The sequence below is a fragment of the Arachis hypogaea genome, chromosome 1, assembly GCF_003086295.3.
Source record: "Arachis hypogaea cultivar Tifrunner chromosome 1, arahy.Tifrunner.gnm2.J5K5, whole genome shotgun sequence".
NCBI lineage: Eukaryota > Viridiplantae > Streptophyta > Magnoliopsida > Fabales > Fabaceae > Arachis > Arachis hypogaea.
This window is the reverse complement of record NC_092036.1, coordinates 1813215-1833134: the sequence shown is the minus strand read 5'-3', so window position 1 is coordinate 1833134 and position 19920 is coordinate 1813215. Positions and strand designations below refer to the sequence as shown.

Genomic DNA, 19920 nt, shown 5'->3' with positions numbered 1-19920 from the left:
ATTAATTTTTTTTTCATTTTTTAAAATCTTTCGGTCATTTATGAACAAAAACAAAAACGCACAAATCATAGAATTACCATTTTTTTTAAAAAAACGCCTCATTTTTTTAAATTATATTTATAAAAAATCATATCAAAACCCATATTTTTTAAAATATATATCTAATATCTAATTATTTTTATCATATTTCTATATCTTTTAAAATCTATTTGCCATTCTTATATTTTAGATTATTAACTATATGAATTTTGTAATATTATTTCGGTAATTTATTTACTTCAAAGGGAATATTTTAAGCAGCTAGGAAAACACATTCAAACCCTGCTATTCCAGTCACCAAAAAAAAAAACCCTGCTATTCCATTGTTCTTATATAAATACATGAGAACTGGACAGTTAAAAACAAAATCCTACTTTCTGCTTATCTGCGCCTAAATTTTTCAACGGTTTAATACTACTTTCTCATCTGTGTGAACAGCTCTGGTGGTTTACTGCCTCCGACTGCACCAAAAGGAGAAAACCCACCCCTTCCTTGGTTGCTGAATGCCCCAAAACCCCCAGTTCCTGGAGCAGCTCCTGCAAATCCACCAGTTGATGAGGCAGCACCAAAGCCGCCACCAGAGGAAGCAGCACCAGCAAATCCACCAACAGGAGAAGTGAGTCCAGAGAATCCACCACCTGTGGAAGCAACACCAGCAAAGCCTCCACTTGAAGCTGCTATGCCACCAAATCCTGCACCTGTTGATGTTATGCCAGCAAAACCTCCAGCAGCCGATGCTCTACCAGCAAACCCTCCACCGGTGGCAGCAGTTGGAAAACCACTATTGGAATTACTTCCAGCAAATCCGCCAAAACCACCGGGAGCTGCAAAGCCACTTCCAGGCAAAGCACCACCAAGCTGTCTTGATTGTCCGAAAGTACCAAGGACTGATCCAAGAACCTGTTGGCCAGATCCAATTTGTGCTGGCTGCCCAAACGCACTTGGAGTTGGTGTTGGACCAGTTCCCCCAGCACCAAAGCCACCAGAGAATGCACCTGTGTTTGTCGACTGGGCGGATGTAGATGACTGAGAACTTGGGAATGTAAAGGATGCAGGTCGAAACAACTCCCCGCTAGGAGGTGAGAATGTAAATGACGAGCTTGGCAAACTTGTTGCTACATTACCAAAGGAACCTCCAAATGGGTTTTGTTTGGGCACAGATGAATTAGGGATTGGACTAGTCCCAAACCCACCGAGGCTCCCAAAATTCAGTTCAGTCGTGTTACCAGTCTCAGGAGCTTCTTCATCCATCTCATCCTCATATGAAAGACCAGCATCCATACCCCCATTTTTGCTACTCGGAACATTAGCAGATGTAAGGAAAGAAGTCGAAAGCTGCATAGATCCATCGGATGATGGCTGCTCTGGTAGAGAAACTGGGACTACATTGGGTCCAGAACTTGCAACATTTCCCGAAGACTCCTCACCAGTAGGAGTGAGATTTCCAGAAGGTCCATCCTTCAATTCAGACTCACGTGTTTGAGGTTCACTCAGCTGAGGGGTCATCTCTGCAGCAGCATCTGAATCTGTATTTAAATTAGACACAGAAGCTGGCCGAATCTCTGACTTAAGTGACTCTGAGGTTGAATTCAAGCCAGACGTAGTAGTTGAAGAGAACACTGCATGTTTAAGGCCCTGATCAGATAAGACAGAAGCTCTTGCTGAAGTAGTTGACATAGTGCTATTAGAGTTTATGCTGGTGTCTGAACTAGACAAAGGTCTGCTTAATGGCACTGACACTGGAGCTGGAGACACTGCTGCAGATGAGATGGAAGATGACAATGGCGAAGCTGATAATGGTTTAATAATTGTAGGTGACGGAGATTCACATGAACCAGATGTAGGCAGTTCAGAAATATTTTCATTGGGTCGGCTTTTAGTAAAATTGAACTCAGTAATCTTTCCAAGGGAGGTTGATGGTGCTGATATAGCAGATGAATGTGACTCCAAGGATGAAGAATCGTGTTTTTTCCAGGATTCAGAAGTAAATGCACTTGAAAGTTTGTTTCCCATTGTAGCACTAGTAGCCATTGTTATTTTACTCATTGTACTTGGCATTTCAGTAGATTTAATTAGGAATGAAGGTTTTTCTGTGTTAGAAAAGGAAAGAATAGAGGATTTTTGAGGTGTTTTCGAATTCAGTATTGATGTATTATCACTGTTGGAGAATAAATTAACTCTTGGAAGATCCAATTTTTCGGAAGCAACATTTTTGGTTTCTGTGTAACTACCAGGCATCATTGCAGCTGGCGATTGTGATACAGGCCAAGAGGGAACTGCTGAAGTGATATTTTGTAAAACACGGGGTTTGGACTCTGAAACTTGTGTGGGTGCTTGGAGGCTACCAGTCCATTTAAATGCCTGCTCTGAACCCTGTTTGAGTTCAACGGGGGAATCCAGAATTCCTGCTGTATGTGTATTTTGTAGAGAAAGACCAAAGTCAGACAGCATGATGAATAGTATGTCAGATTAACTATTAATCGAATACCTAGAGGGAAAAAAAAGGATAAACAATTAATCTCAATTCACCTTTCATTTTAGTTGCAGGGAAAGCAATTGAAGGTGTTCCCACATCTGATTTTTGAGAAGCAGATTCTGTCATCATAGAAGTTTGAACCTTTTCTTTCTTCAATGAAGAGAATGATCCATTCCGGTTTGGTTTCTGCGGTTCTTTTAGCAGCATCCTTTTGATTGTGGTTTTAGGTGGTTCAAAGGAGGCCCAACTCTGCACCCAAGTTGTTAAAACCCACATCATAACCATTAATAAATGCAATATATCCATCAGAACATTCTATCATATAGATCCCATCCAAAAAAAGAAAGACACGGAAAATTCTGCATCCAACACTAATTTTAAAATTTTAGACTTTTGTTGCTTGTTTTACATGTGTCTTTCCTTTTAGTAGAAATTCTTTTTTCCATCAAGAATTTCAGCAGTGCGAGATAAAAAGTAAAATCAAATCTTTACCCACAGCAATTAACTGAGCAGCATTAACCAATCTGCTTGCTTAATTGTGTGGCATAGTTGTATGATAAAACCGAACCAACCAGTAACTGACTAATACCTGGTCAAGTGAGTCTCTCCTCCTCCTAGCCGTTTCTGGTTCACAACTCTTCATAGCACTGGTTTGAATTCTTTTAGATTGATCTTTCTTAGAAGTCGAACCAGAGACAAGCTGCTTAGCTAAAGGGGTCCTCACATCTTTCATGGCTGGAGAGCCAAAGGAATTGTCAAACGGAATTCCTATTGTTTCAAATAACTCTCTCACATTCTTTTGTTCCTTAGGTAGAGAGCTTAAACTCAATGTTGTCATTTGTTTAGAAAGGCATTCAGAGAGATTCTCAGCAGCTACAAGTTGTGAACTAATTGCATTATGTAGACTATGCATTGACTGAATGTGTCTGCAAAGAGGAGAGAAAAAAAAGGGAATTATAATTTAGTAAAACAAAACACAGAAAAAGGTCAAAGTCTATAGCATTTATACCTATCCATATAGTTTATTATTCATCATACCCAGTTTATTTGTTTATTTATCTACTAGTAAATCAATACTTAGCATAGAGAGAGAAGAATAATCAGTGTGTTAGATTTACAAAAATAAGACCAAAATAGACTCTACCAACAACAAAATAGACCCCAACAACCACCAAGATACACAAATGCAGTAAGCCAGTAACCCTCTTTGACCACTCTGAGGCTTGGTTGGGTAAAACTTTTACTTTTTAAAAGTAGCTTATGAAAGCTGTCTTTCAAAAGCCAGCTTTTTAAAAGCTCCATACCTGCGCTCGGAAAATCAAACTAAAAATGGCTTTCGATAAGCACAAGCACCATAATTGCGTTTAGTAAAATAACTTTTAAAAGTAAAAAGGACCATAATAGACATAGATATAATAAAGAATAATTACTCTTTTCGTACTAATAATTAATAAGGAAAATTTTGGATATTTATTATTTTATAGGGTTATATTAGACATTTTAATTTTGATACGTACAAGCCAACTTTAAAAAGCTCCGCCTTAGGTGCTTTCAAAAGCATCCTGTTAGGGATTTGGTAATTATGGGGTGCTCAAAGTCCCACTTCGAGTAGTATGGGATGCTTGATGTTGTATATAAGGAGAGTGGTTCTTCCCCCTTAACAACTAGCTTTTAAGGTGTGGTTTCCCACTTTCCTTAGATACTTAACAATGGTATCGCCATGGAAAGGGCTACCTATAGGCTGGATTAAGGTGAATACCGAATACTGATAGACTGTAAGGTGTGGTTTCCCACTTTCCTTAGATACTTAACACATCCCTAGCTTTTAAAAGCTACAAACATAAGCACGTGAGCTTTTAATTTACCAAACACAAAACGAGGTGCTTGTGCTTTTGAAAAGCACAAGCTCCTCTCCGAAAAACGCCTGAATCCACATGAGGAACACAGTTAGAGCAGACACATGCGCAAGGAGACTAAAAAGACAGATGAGACATGCAGTCATGCAGAATGTGAAGCAGGCAGGAGTTTACTTGATATCTAAGCTTATCTGTATATAAAGGAATTGTACTACAAAATACCTAAGGAAAATGAGGAAATGGATACAGAAGAAAACCAACATATCTACAATTGAAGTTGTGTATACCTGTTAAGTGGATTAAGTATAATGTAAGCTCTAATAGTGGCTACAAATTATCATACCTAGGAGGTCCATATCTATTTTGACAAGCTCCATGATCTATATTACGGCCACCATATTGACTGAACTTGTTCAGTTCAAGGCCATTGAAGTGCCTCTCCAGTTCAATTAATTGATATGTCAAATCCTGAAACAATTGAACAAAATTGTTAAATGCTAGGCATCATGAATCCCTTATTGGAAAAATATCACCAATACCTGATTCAGAGTCAAAATATGTTGTCGCTTTAGCTCTAGTTCTGAATTCAGCTTTTGGCGATTCCAGAGGTCCCAATATCGGCTATCAGCAGCTTGTTTATATATGCCTTCCATGTATATTTTTCGTGCCACAACTGTCATCCAACAAGATAACCATTTAAGTAAAAAGAATAACAGGTTTTTAATGAAAAGGAAAGACTAGATGTGTTAGAATATCCAAATATCATTGTCGGAGAATATAGTACTTATCTTTCTACCTAATGTTATTTATCACTTGTTTAATTGTTTCATTAGGGTGAATATAGTAACTAATGCTATAATGAATTGGACCTGTGTTTTGCCTTTTGCAATACATCACTAATATCAATATCTGATTACCCTATTGCTTATTTCTCTCCCTGACTACTACCAACTTAAAGCCTTGAACAACCTGATATATTCAAGGAATCAATGGCAAATTACAATTACCCCATCTTGAGATATATTGATTACACTTTACTACCTCTAGTTTAAAACGACGCATACCTCCCTTAATTCATTTGGAGACAACATATTGATCTCCATTAAAATTTTATTATTTTTTTTAAATAAAAAGCATGTAAGATGACTTCTTTACATTACTCTTGAAATCCTATAACTGTCACCATTGATACACTCTTTACTGTTATACATAAAAAAGTAAATACAAAAAGGACAAATAAAAACAGATTAAAGGGAAAAATACAATACGCATCTGCATGTAAACATCACCTTGTATGGTTTTATTAAGTAGATAATGAACCTCCTCAACATGTTCTTCCATTTGGCACTGCATAGTGAAGCACAGACATTTGAAAATGAGCCACCTCAAAAAATATGAACGAAATAAAAAAGAAACAGCACCACCAAGAACAGAACAGAAAAAGAGCAAGGGAATACCTAATGAATATAAAAAACATCAAAATAAAACCCCAATAGTGAAAAGAAACGGGTTATTTATGCTAAGCTCCCCTAAAGTCCAGTCTAGTCATTTCTAGAGCTTCTTGAGTCTTGATGTTTATGAATATCTCAACAACTGCTTCATGTATGTGTTTAATATAAGTAAAGCAATTGTTGAGATATTCATAAAGATCAAGACTTAAGAGAGAGGGCAAACTTGAAGATACCATCAGTGACCCTCTCTCTGATTTTGGAGTTGAGATATATCTTAGTAGCTAGATTTTCCATTAGGAAATTATTGCTCCCACTGTGGATTGTGAATTTAGGACTACCAATTTAGCTGAAGAAAGAGACTGCGCTCATATTTATGGCAGAGTTGAAATTCTTGCCACGAATGTGATACAAGCACCAACCCATCCCTTTTTGTTTAAGTTTTCAATAACATACAAAATTTAATGACGTAGAATTAATATTCACAATATTTCCATTGTAACCAATGTATTAGATTAAAGCCTGAGTTTCATAGTATAGTACAATTTATAGAATAGTTCCATCGTGTACAATGTTTTAAGTCATCTATTTGTTGAATTTTGAAGACAAAAACAGGATCAAGGACCAACTGATCTAGCCTAAAAATATACATGACTGTATCAAATATACACAATTAAAAATTGTTAATAACCCCATCAAGTGGGAAGAGGTTTTATTATTGTAATATTGCTGTGGTATATAATCAGGATCTCTACAGCACTTTAAAAAATAATCTGTATTAAGTCAATACCATAATACAAGTAAAAAATTAAACATTATATTATTATCCACAACAAGAGATGTCATGGAAAAGATGTTATTGTAACAGGAAAGGTGAAAAAAAATAGAAAGGAAAGAAATATCACCGCCCAAAATTTGCAATTTCTAGATAAGGTCTCCATGCCTTGCTCCACTGCTTCAATTGAACTTTTTAGTGACTTAGTGCAAGCATCTTTAAATCCACCAGCCTCTTCTATCGACCTCAACAGTAGATCCAGTTCTTTTGTCATCTCATTGATCTAGAGAAAAGAATAAAAAGAGAAAAATTAAAACATGGAAAAGAATTGCATAAGAGTTCCTGTCTTTTCTCCTTCTAAATCCTTTCTACTCATCTAATAATAAAGTAAACTAATAGCAGAGGAAGAAAAATATGGAACTAAGTCTAGATTCTTCTTTTGGCACAAGTGGCAAGATGGAAAGAGCAATTAAGGGCCTCTCGTTTCCACTTTGCTTCCTATTTTCATCTTTCAGTTTTCTTTTTCAGAATTTTATGAAGAAAAAACTTAGATATAGTGAAAACATATAATCCTCTAAAGTGTTCACTTTTTTCTTCGGAAAATTCTGAAAATAAAAACATCAAACATGAAAACAAGAAAGAAAACAAAAAAACAAAAATGAAACAGGCCTTAACATACTCTCATCAGTACTACCCTGTCAAATATGAAACTATGAAACATTTTCAGAAATAATACATTGCTAAACGGCTTTGATAAATCAGAGTTTGAGATCCCAAGCATTGATGAAGTTCCATGCTGCTCATTAGAAGGATGAAATTTCCGAGTAGAAGACTTGCCAGCTGTTGCATTTCCATTCAAAGACAAATGTGAGGAAAATGCTGAGACTGGTTGTGTATTTGCGGATCTTATTGTAGTAACTTGTTCTGTACTTTGAATAGGCCTAACGGCAGAATTGTCCTGTACAAGAGAGGGTTTTTGATCGATGCCTCCAGGAACTTTGGTACTGTGAACATTTGTACTGCCCTTAGTATATATTTGACTTTGGTAACCCACACCACCAATAGGGCTTGACGTTGAAAATGAGGAGAAGTCAGATCCTTTTGGAATTGAAGATGTTTCACTAGGTGAATGATGAGAAGGTCTCTGTGAGTCCCATGGACTGTTTGTATTCCATGGAACCTTAGACATCACAGTAGTTTTCTGTGAAGTGTTATTATGTGACAAAACAGGAGTAGCAGAATGAGTGTTTGTCATAAAAGAGCCAATATTTGATCCAAGTGCTGCAGGATTTTGACCTAAGTTTGCCCGTTGCTCAAAGGTAGATGCACTATTACTATCAGTGGCATGGTTCAGATCTACTACATTTTGAACTGTTTGCTTAATATTAGACTTCAAATTTGACAGTGACTCCACCTGTGGGTGCTTAACAAAATGTTCAGTTTTTGCCACTTGCTTAGAATTGGCAATAGCCTTGGATTTCTGATTCTCACTTGCTTCATAAGCCTGCACATAATTATTATCAAAATTGTCATTAACTGAGACCCAACAGTCAACGCAATAACTCTTCTGTTTCAAATCCAAAAGTTGAAGACCAAAAACACCTGATCTGATTCCTCTTTCTGAAATCCATGAGCAACAGTGGAAGGATCCTCCACAGGTAGCTTCAAAGAAGCATCTCCCTCAATGACAGCAGGAACATCAGCTGAAACTTCACGGCCTGCAAGACTAAAAACAATTCCTTCTCAACATTTTATTTGAAAATTGCATGTGGAGAAAAATCTATACAGCTGACAAAATAGAAAACATACTTCAAATAACATACCTAGCAACATGGAACAAAACAAGTTTTCCATCTAATGTAAGACATATGAGAACACAATGTGGTGAGAGCTCTTTCCTTCCCTCCACACCAATTTCAACTCCCACTTTCTGATATATTGATGCCTTATCAATACATAGACCCAAGAGCAAATTATCATCACCATTTTCTGAAAATGAAAGTGCATTAGGACTTACATAAAATATAATTTATACTCACCAAGTAAATATAGAACTTTTCATTTGTGTTGTGCGCGCGTGCGAAAGAGAGAGAAGGGGGGGGGGGTCAAGAAAGCATATGATTGCATTTTTGGGGGTTTTCTACAATCCTGAATAGATATGGAGAAACTGGATTTCAGGAAGCCTATCCTCTCTTCAACTTTTGGATGCAACTGTCTCGATGAAATAAAAGCCCAACAGATAACTTTTCCTGGATTATTATGGCTGAGTTTGGATCTCACAAAGTTACACAAAAGTTTCGCTATCTTTTCCATTAACTCCTTAGTCTATCAAATATTTTCCCCTAAAGACGCCTCCTTAGGAACTTCCATTATCTCAAGAACTCACGATACAGAGGTCACTAAATTTGCTTGATTCTATTTATGTAAAAATGACTTTCTACTTTCATTGGGGAAAAAAGAAACCAAAAAAAAAGGCATAAGAATATGTATTTCCATTAATTGATATTTGCCTTTTCTGATGGAAACAAAAGAGGTACCATAAAAGGAAATGAGTTTGGAAGTACCCTGAAGCTCAATTCTTGGAACACAATTATCCCTTTCAATATCAACAAGCACAGCTTCATTCTTATAATCATCCACTGACCAACCTACTAACATAATGTGCTGATCCGTATTCTTCTTGTTGCCATGGATTGCAAGCTCGCTATAGTTATTCAAAAAGTAAAAAATTAAAAATTAGAAAAAATCAAGTTCATTTCCAATATAATTCTTCATATAAATAAACTATCATTCAAGGCATGATATTGATGACCATCAAATAAGTTTTAATCAAGAGTAAAATATAACTTTATCCCTTTATAAAAAGCATTATTATGTTTCACTCGCCTCCTTTATTTCTAAAGGATACTCTTCAATCTTCACCACTTCTTTACAACATTAAAATAAGCTACAATTCATCTATTTTCAAATGTGACATTTTTTGTGTGATAAAAAAAAAGAATTTCATTATGACAACAAGGATAATACAAATTGGGGGATAAGGGATCTCCTATAAAATGAAAAGCAAAAAACAAAAGATTTATGTATAAAGCATAGGTTTCCAATCTCTCAACATGTTCAAGAGGGAAGTCCCCATAAATATCATGACCTACACCAACTAGATGCTAAGTGTCTAATTCTATCACAAAAAACATGCTTGTCAGAAAATCTGTTATTTTGACATTATAACATGTTGATATATATTTATATGTATAATTTAATTTTGAAATTATAATTATAATAAGAAAAATTGTACTTATAAATTAGTCAATGTTGTACCTTTGTATTTTGTCAACTATTAATTAGAATGTTAATTTATATATTTTATGGTAAAATAAAAAAAATTCTTGTTACAGAAAGAAATGTTTATAAACACTCATAATTCTGCAGAAAAATGTTAAAGACAAGAAGGAATCTATTTTCAAAGCAGAATATCAAGTCCAATAAACCTAGATCAGGCAACAAATGAAGTTCTTATTTTATTTTGTAACAGTTGGAACTGTGTTCAAAAATAGACCTAGATTTGGTTTTAGCCAATGTAGGCTAAAGCAAAATGAAGCTTCTTATTATATCTTGAGATATCTATAATGTCAGGATGACAACATACATAAAATCTTATGCATGTTTAAAAACCAAATAGTAAAAGCAATAAAGAGCTTTCATGTTATGAAGCTTTAACATGTATTCAAAACGGGGAAATAAGGGGTGAACGGAGTGTCAAGCCATGAAATGCAAAACAATTACCATTGTTCTAGGTACACCAATAAAAGGTAGGGTCCACTTCCAAATGGTACAATGTCATCAATAAGTCCTAGGTAGATATCAGAGAAAGATTGGACAACAAATTCAGAACAACCCTGAAAGAAAAAAGAAAAAAAAATGTTTAATGCTGCATGTAAAATCAAATGCAAGTTCCTTTGGTTATTACAGCATCCATACGAATGCATTTTTATTTTTATTGCATAACCAGTTAGGGACTAACAACTAAAGGAGTACCAGTATAGGAATTCACATCAAAATCCATTTAGTAGTTAGTATAGGGACTAAAACCAAATCCATAAACACGTGGGGCTAAAAGCAAGTTTTAATATTAAAAAATATTAGTTGAGTACAACTACAACTGAAGATATTTCCATCATGGAAAACTAATTATAGTGACATTAGGTACTAGTTTAAGATGTATAATTTGAGATTTGAAGGAGAATCACTCTCTTGATCATTTGATAAATGATCAACCAAATTCAGTTCCCAGCCAAAGAATCAATTCATTTAAGCTGTTGAGCAAGGGCAAACAAATGCATGTCCAGCAAAAAATTTACTAATAGGTAATAGCTAAAAAAAAGAGGTCTAGATACATTATCATGAAAGAATGCTAAAGTGCAAATATTTATTTTACCAATAACCAAGCAATATTATAAACAAATTCACTTTTACTGAAAGCATGCAATCATTCTCAAGATCCAGCAAATGTAAATTTAATACATATGGTGAGGTATAGACATGAATAGGTCATAAATGCATGATACCAAAAAGCAAATGCAAGAATTTTACACTTACAGCCCTAATTTCACCATTTCTACTTCTAATAACTTGGAGAAGATAATTTTCCTCCTTGCCATCTTCAGTAAATTGCAAGCATCCAATTATAATGGAATCAGATCGAACACACTTGACAGAATCCACTGGTACATCTCAAAGAAAAGACTTTATGTTAGACGTTCTGCATAGCAAAGAAACAGCACCATGTATTGAATTTTCAACACCAAAATCCAAGCAAAAAATAAAATGGGGAAGTGCATTTCTTATTGACACTTCCTAATAGTGTAATACCAACTTTTTAATTACTTCTAAAAATAGGGTAAAGTATATTTTGTGTTCTTGAAATTTAGCAAAAGTTTCAAAAATACCCTGAAGTTTTATTTTATCCCAAAAGTTTTCGATTTGCATCAAATATATCCCCGATAGCTAAATTTTCAAAAAATTTAAGACCAATCCAACAAAAATGTATGAAAATTATGCTTGATTTGCTTGTGTTGAAGGTTGTTCTTATGAAATTATTATTGAATTGGTCCTAAATTTTTTGAAAAATTAGCGGCCAGGAATATATTTGATGCATATCGAAAACTTCTGGGACAAAATTGAAAAAATAAAACTTAGTAGTATTTTTGAAACTTTTGCAAAACATCAGGGACAAAAAATATACTTTACCCTCTAAAATATTTTTCTATTCACGTCAAACCAACAACAAAAATATTATCCCACTAGGTGGAGTCAACTACATGAATCAAACGATGTTATTACGTCCTATTACGTATCATGTTTGTAGTGAGACCGGTTACACATAGATCTCCTTTGACCACCACGTGTATGGTTTTCTTGGATCTTACTCTACTTTTCGCCACCTGTCTATATTCTATCTGATCCATTTTCCTAACAAGATGTTTTGCTGATATTCTTCCCACATATCGAAACCACCTAAGACGAGATTCTACCATCTTTTCTATAGGAGCTACTCCAACATTATCTTATATTTGCGTTCCTTATTTTGTCTATACGTGTATGGCAACTCATCCATCTTAGCATCCTCACCTCTGTCACACTCAATTTATGTTCCTACTCACTTTTTGTGGTCCAACACGTTGTTCCATATAACATAGTTCAGTCTAATGGCAATGCGATAAAATTTGTCATTAAGTTTTAATGGTATCTTTTTGTCGGATATAAAATCAGACGTACTTTGACCAACCAGCTTGATTCCTATGTTGTACTTCCTAATTTCTGCATTATTTTGTCTGATACCCCCAAGATACTTAAAATGCTTAACTTGTTGTAGAATGCTATCTCCAAATTTTACTATGTTAGTGTTTCCCCCTCTCGACCGAACTTACATTCCATATAATTCGTCTTATCGCGGCTTATGCGCAAACCACACACCGCGAAAGCTTCTCTCTATAAATCTAGCTTCTGATTTAAATCTTGTCATGATTCTCCCATAAGGACGACATCATAGGCAAAAAACATGCACCATGGCATGAGTTCCTGAATATGCTCAATAAGCACTTCCAAAACTAATGTTAAAATATATGGACTTAGAGTTGAACCTTGATGCAATCCTACACCAATGGGAAAATCCTCTGTTACACCAAATTGAGTCTTCACACTAATTGTAACCCCATCATACATATCCTTAGTTACACGAATATATGCAATCCTTACATTCTTCTTTTCCAAAACCTTCCATAGGACTTGTCTTAGTATCTTATTTTATGTTTTTTTCAAATTAATAAACACTATATGTAGATTTTTTTTTAATTACTCCGGTATCTCTCCATCAGTTTCCTTAGCAAGTATATAACTTCTATGGTGGATCTACCTGGCATAAAATCAAACTGGTTTTCCTAGACCTTTGTCTCCTGTCTCAACCTCCGTTCTATCACTCTCTCCCATAACTTCATGGTACGACTCATAAGTCATGAGTTTGATCCCTCTGCAATTTCCACAATTTTATATATCCCCTAGAGACCAAAATGTTCTTACTCCACTCGTTTGGCATCTTCTTGTATATTAAAATTTCATTGAAAAATGTGGTTAAACCAATTGACGTCTTTTCCTCCTAAGGCATTCCAAACTTAAAGCAACAGGGAAAAGATTAGAATAAAAAACTGGAGGTATTTACATGTATAAGTCTAAAACCAATATGTTTCCCCGCTGTATTTTCTTATGATGGCCTGGTCACACCGCCGCCTTCATAGAATCCACCGGGTTGACCCCGAAGGCCGAAAAAGAATCCCTGGTTTGACCAACAAACTACGTGGGAGAAAGAAGGAAGGTTGTATAGGCCATCTTGGAAAGTGTCAAGTGCGGCCCATACAATACCAGGGGAGGTGAAGCAGAGGGAGCTGGCCATTGGGTAGAAGGGGGGGACTACCATAATTGCCCAAATGGGAAATGCGAGAACATCTTGATCGAAGGCTACCATTAATAAAAGATTGAATCAGCATTCAGCAGCTAGATTTTAATTCCCTCACTGCCGCTACTTTTTATTATGCTTGATTGCCTAAAACTGTAAATATATATTAATCTTGATCTCTGAGGAAGTAAGAAATAGACTAATGACTTATAATTCCAATTGATTTAATAGCTTTGACATACTGTCCTTATGATTGAAGCCTTGTATAATGAGAAAAAAAATAGAATAAAAAACTGGACGGATTTATGTATAATGAGAATCATCCAAAACTAATGTTTTACCATAATAAAAGATTGAATCAGCAGCTAGATTCTGCTGCTTTTTGTTATGCTTGATTGCCTAAAAACTATAAATATATATTAAATCTTGATCTCAAGCTCAGAGAGCAAGTATGAAAGAGTAGTGACTTATTTTTTCTAATCATATTCGTTTAATAGCTTTGGGATATTGTCCTTTTGATCGAATCATTGTTAATATATTTGTCAACAATTTAAATATTGAAAGTCAATAGCCAACATGAGCACATACACATATACAATATCTTAGTGTATTAAAAATAGAGAGATGAAGAGGAGAATGCAAACCTTTTATGCTACAATTCAGGTCAGAATCACCAATCCAGGATTTGAAAGATAACGAAATTGAAATCCATTCTTCAAACTTAACCGATAAAATACTTAGAACATTCCTTCTTGCCACAGCAATAAAGTTCCCTTTTATGCCCCAATCAACTTGAAGAAATAAATTAGAACAAGTAATTAGATTAGACATGAAAATAAGTATGCCATGAACCAAACGGAAGAGAGTGAAGAATCTTTGCAATGAAGATTCCCCAACAACCAGATAACAACTAAAATAATAACTGAAGCTATGGTAGTGAAGCAAATAATGTAGCAGACTGAAATTAAAATTAACTCATACTGTCTAGCACTGGAATTTCACCCATCAAATCAATAAACACCAAATAGCAAATATTGATAATAAGGTGGCAAATAAAGTAGAGCAGAATAATGATAGTATCATACCAGCTTCAACAGAGTCCATCACACATTTAAGGGGAGAATTAACCTCTCCATAATATAGCACTCCCGTATTTGAAAGCACAACAAATGAATTTTCTGATGTTGTTATCCATCGCATGTCCTTGACGGTAGCCGAATCATTGAGTGAACAGGAAAAAGACTGCTTCACTTCCTGGTTAATGATGATACAATAAAAAACAGATTGTCATTACAAATTAAAAAATCATAAACAGGACAAACACTAAGAATAAGGAAACTTTAGAAGAGCAAAAGTAGCCAATGTCCCAAACTAACATTTCTACTACAGAAACCCCATCAAAAAGCTAAACCAAAACACTCAGGCAGTAGTGTTAGCATCCAGCAAATTCTTGTGTAAGCTATTTTTTCTAGGGATAGGGATAATCTTTCAACCAACAAGAGACTGAGAGAGTACATGAGACTTCAGGCTGGACATGATCCTAGTCTAATAATAAATCAAGTGTTAAGAGAGAAAAATTTTCTAGGGACTGCGAAGTCACACTAGGAGATAGCTAAACCAGTTGCTAATGTTTCTGGTTGAGGGTGGATGCTAAGGAGAGATCAAGGAGAAATGTTACAAACCTAGAGATTGAGTGGTGTCAACTGAAGGACACAAAATAATACCTATTTAAAAGAAATCTATAAAAGGGATTCTTGGAAGTGCCAACATTCTAAGGGAAGAGATGACTAATTAGGAAGGGAGCAAAAGTGATTCTTGGATTACCAAAGGATCCCCTTACCAATGGCATCACCAAAAGGATTTGTTGCCGTAAATGCCATTGTCAGAATTGCTTTAGGTTTTGGTGCAGTTTTATTTTTTGTTTGTTTTCTTTTTTTGGGGGGGTGGGGGTTCTGTTCTAGAAAAAAGAAAGGAGCTTATTAAGGTGGAGATTAAATACATATTAAAGAGGATAAAGTATCCACCTAAGCAAAGAGCCAAAAAAAAAATGGAAAGCATAAATCATCTTGATAAACTAAGAAAGCTTCCCATGCCATCCTATGTGATATTGAACCCCTGTCTAAATAAATGAAACCGTGTTATAAATATATACAGAAAGCATAATTGTATCCCATTTCAAGCAACGTGCTAAAGAAACCTTATCAAAACGAGCGTTCAGCTGCAACCAAATGTATATTCAATGCAAAATTTGGCCTCCTCAATTCTATTAAAAAACATGAAAAATAAATCATGAAAACTGCTCAAGTAACCTAAAACACGCGACACTCGCCATAAATTCCACATAAGATGTGCTTATAAAGAAACAAAAGTATGTAATGATGTAAGAACATGTGAGAAACATATTCTAAGCAATCAATAGATGTTATACACACATAAGAAGAGCCTTGTTCCTATAGAAAAAGAAATTCTTGTAGGACAAATGCAAAGAGCACACTAGAAAATAAAGTATCATCAAAGAAAAACTCAAAATAATAAATAATAATACTAAGAGGATAAAAAGCCTGCAACAACAGCACATCATTAATTAACTCTATTAAATGCCAGAGTGGAAATACAAGGTCTGTATGTCTTTCTTTCAATAATCTGAGAGCTTAACTAGCCTCAAGATGAGACGGGGTCTGGGGTCATCATAACAATAGTAGAATATTAGTCAACTGTAGTTTTTAATACATTGCTATTGACTATTTCTACAATTCCTCATTGATTAGCTATTGCACTTAATTTAATCTTTACTAAAATATACAATAAGGTGATACAATATCCTAATGACTGTTCCAACAAACTGCAAGCTACTAACAATGATCATGCAAAAGCCAGAGTTGTTCAGAAGATATTAAAAACTTCAGGCACCAAAAATTAGAGAATGCATTACAAGCTTGCCAGAGGAACAGAATATCAAATGAAATGCATTATGATGACAATGGAGAAGTCTCAGCAAAAACAACATATCAAGAAGAGATAGGGGAGTTGTAAAGATGGATATTTTTTTGTTGATGTGTGACTTAAAAAAAAGAAGAAAAATAAAAACAAAGACAAAGGAACGAAAGAAAACAGCAGGGCAGGGATACAAAACCCTAACCCATCTCTTGAGCAAGAATTGGCTCGACTTCCATAGGTGGATTAATCAATCTACTGCAATTCCATCATTCTGCGCTCCCAACTTGGCCATCACATCTGCAACTCAATTAGCATCCCGCTGAATGAGAGAGAACTGAATCATCCAATTAGCTTTCAACTTCAGATAAAAAATCTGCTGGATCAAATCCCTCTCCTCATGCTCTTGCGGGATTTTCCAGTGGTTTACTGGATAGAAAGCATCTGCAGAGTCAGTCTCACACACAATAGCTGTCATCATTTGCTGGTAAGCCATGTATAGACCTCTCCAAACTACCCAAAGCTCAGCTCGCAAAACCCCGTTGCCGAAAACAGGACCAAAGCACCCAAAAACCCAGTTGCCAGAGCTATTCCGCAACACACAGCCAAAGCCAGCACAGTTCTCATCCATAAAGACACTCCCATCACAATTTAACTTAGCAAAACCTTCCTCAGGTCCAGTCCAACTCGATGGATAATACTAAAGCTTATGTCACACTTTTGGGGGATCTTTTATAGGGAAATGCTAGTTGTATGTCTAGCATTTCTTCATTTCCCAAACCTCTCGTCCAAAAATTTTCAAGTTTCAATGTTTTGGTAATAGCATATTAGAGACCAATCAAAATATTTGGGTTTCAGGAACCTACAAAGCCATTTGGGCACTTCCCCCGACAAAACTAAAATGCTTAAACAAATAAATAAGAAAAAGTAGTGTTTTCACACTCTGGCATAACTAGGTATAAAGTAGTTCTGGATACAGAAAAAGATAAAAGTAGGCATCCAAATACATCAACATTTAGCATAATGATAACAACAACAAAATGATGGAAAAAAAAATACCTTATTCAAGAAATTAGGTACAGAGTAAAACCGTATGTCGCCGGAGACCGAAGCTGCCAAAGTTGAGTTATCCGTGGAAAGAGCCAAACAGTGAACCCTACCAATAGAGACATCAACGAGACTCAGCTGTTGTACAAGAGAACCACTCCCCTTCTCTTTAAATTCGTTTGCCGAATCAATAACGTCCTTCGTCCTTACAACAAAGAACCCTAAAAATAAAAATAAAAACCTAAATTAACAACAGTGAGGACCAAATACATTACCAGAAATGAAGTAAACTAGGATATTTACCCGAAGAATGAGCAACGAAAACGAGACGGAAGCGTTCGGAGACTGCAAGAGGCTGAGAAGGAAGGGATTCAGGGTCGTAGTTGGAGTCTTCATCGGGCTTCAACGGTACGGACTCGCCTATCTTGGAAAAGAAGTAATCCTTGGTACCAACTAGCTCGCCTTCGAGCTCGTCTTCTAGGTCGACCTTGATTGGTGGATCGGAAGTGCCCATAGTGTCTGATATGTACACTGTTAACAATGCCTAATGTACGGTTAGGTAGTTAATAAGCGGAAGCGAGTGCGCCCAAAGTTGGCCACCGCAACGAGAAGTAGATGTTTAGAGTGGCGAAGTAGAAGGCAGGGAAGAGATGGCAAAGCAGAGCGGCGGAGTCAGGAGGAACGAAGCTATCGACGAGAAGCTTCGCTGGAGGAGGTCGTAATGGGAGGGTTGGGTTGACGGCTGGTGGGTGATACTGGGTGGCGATGCGGCGGTGCAGACTGCTGAGTAGGGCAAAGAGGAGGTGAGTTTAGTGGAGGACGGGGAGAGGAGCGTCGAGATGCTGGGTTATTACTTGTTAGCGGGATGTTTCTTTTTAACGAGTAACGCCTCTTTTCGGCCCTGACTTTTTTCATTATTGACAAGCTGCCCTGACAAATAAAAAATGACTAATTGACCCTTATCTTTTTCTTCGGCTAGACACAATGTTCAAAAAACCAGTTCGAACCCAGCGGTCGAACCATGAATCGATGTAAAAGTGAATTGGTCATATACCAGAATCGAAAGATTCAAAAACTGCTATTTGATTGTCGAACCGATCCTGATAGTTGAGGCCATGCTTAATACCACATGATGGAGGTTGTGCATGGCGCTGGCCAAAGGTCTGCATGAGGCTAGGGCTACGCAAAAGGATTTTGTGATTGCTGTGGAGGCGGTGATGGAAGTGGGATATAGTAGCCTTCAGAGCAAGGGACGGGGGCATACTGGTGCATCTAAGGCTGAGGCTGAGGTAGTGGAGCAAAAAGTGGTGACAGCTGAGGATGGAATGACGTGAGTAATAGATCATAGTCCACTGACGGAGGCATCACATACTGGCACCCAGTCGTATGTCTGCCCCGTATGACGAGCCAGCTCATGGCGAGATTTGTGGCATCCAAGCTGAAATATTTATGGGTGCAAAAGAATGATGAAACTGTCCGATACTCTACTCTCTGCCAGTTCGAAACTGATCCGCAAGGCGTGCATTGAGGCCTAGTTAGCAGTATGAAGTTGGAATGCATCCTCGAACCCTATCTCCTCGACTATTTGCTCCCCCTGATAGCTGCTGGACAGCCTGATATCATGCCAATTGGGTGGTGAAGTGTTCTAGACTGCTTGATGCTGCAGACCTCCTGAACCAAATGGATCGCGCCAGTGCCTCCTCCTCATACTCCACGTCCAACTGCGCCCGGCGAGGCCTGACTTTCTCCCTCCTAGCCCCTCAACAAATGTCGTGATCAGAGAGTTGTCAAAGACGAAGTCCCTAAGAGGCACCGTGTCGCTGAACCTAGCCTCTCTTAAATACGGGACGATAGCGTCAGGTGGTGGAAGCGTGTGACTCACTCGCCGGGGCAGAAGTAGGCGAGACCTCTGACAAAAAATAAAATATCACAATTATTAAAAATTTGTATTGGTCCATGGACATATCAAACCGACTTAACTATTGTATACATTTGTTTTAACATAAATTTACACGTATGTACTAACTTAATTTATGTTGATACAATTTTTTATGTTGACATGGACTTACTTAACTAATAGACATTTCCTTAATATGTTAAATAAAATAAAAATATTAAGAAAAGTAATTAATAATTTAATTATCAAACTTTAGCTTAATAATTTAATTATCAAACTTTGATAGTTAATAATTAAGTTCACAAATTAAGAAATATGTAACGAATAAACTAATTTCAATGGTTGAAAAACATCTACCCCATTATTTAATATCTAAATTAATAATTATGTAGTTAACAACTTAATTATTGAAAAATGATAACCACATTCCTAGACTTATTCCCTATTAGCTCTTGTTGCTAATGATAAAAATTGTGTTCTAGTTTTTGGTAAGTATCCT

At 36.3% G+C, this 19920-nt stretch overlaps 1 protein-coding gene across 2 annotated transcripts; it reads right to left on the bottom strand.

Moving 5' to 3' along the window:
- Window positions 1-246: 246 nt before the first annotated feature.
- LOC112789726 (nuclear pore complex protein NUP214) lies at window positions 247-19335 on the bottom strand. Of its 2 annotated transcripts, none has more exons than XM_025831765.3 (17): window positions 17828-19335; window positions 17537-17745; window positions 14629-14797; window positions 14188-14334; window positions 11191-11315; window positions 10378-10490; window positions 9159-9298; window positions 8418-8583; window positions 8197-8320; window positions 7331-8098; window positions 6725-6877; window positions 5661-5718; window positions 4911-5044; window positions 4715-4839; window positions 3105-3441; window positions 2569-2764; window positions 247-2447 (listed from the first exon to the last, which is right to left on the bottom strand). In XM_025831765.3, exons 1-17 carry the CDS (start codon window positions 18036-18038, stop codon window positions 454-456), a joined length of 5169 nt encoding a protein of 1722 aa, XP_025687550.1. In that variant the 5' UTR covers window positions 18039-19335; the 3' UTR covers window positions 247-453. The 2 variants fall into 2 exon arrangements, with proteins under 2 accessions (XP_025687550.1, XP_025687557.1); XM_025831772.3 differs by having other exon boundaries at window positions 247-2444; window positions 17828-19038.
- Between the last annotated feature and the right edge of the window lie 585 nt (window positions 19336-19920).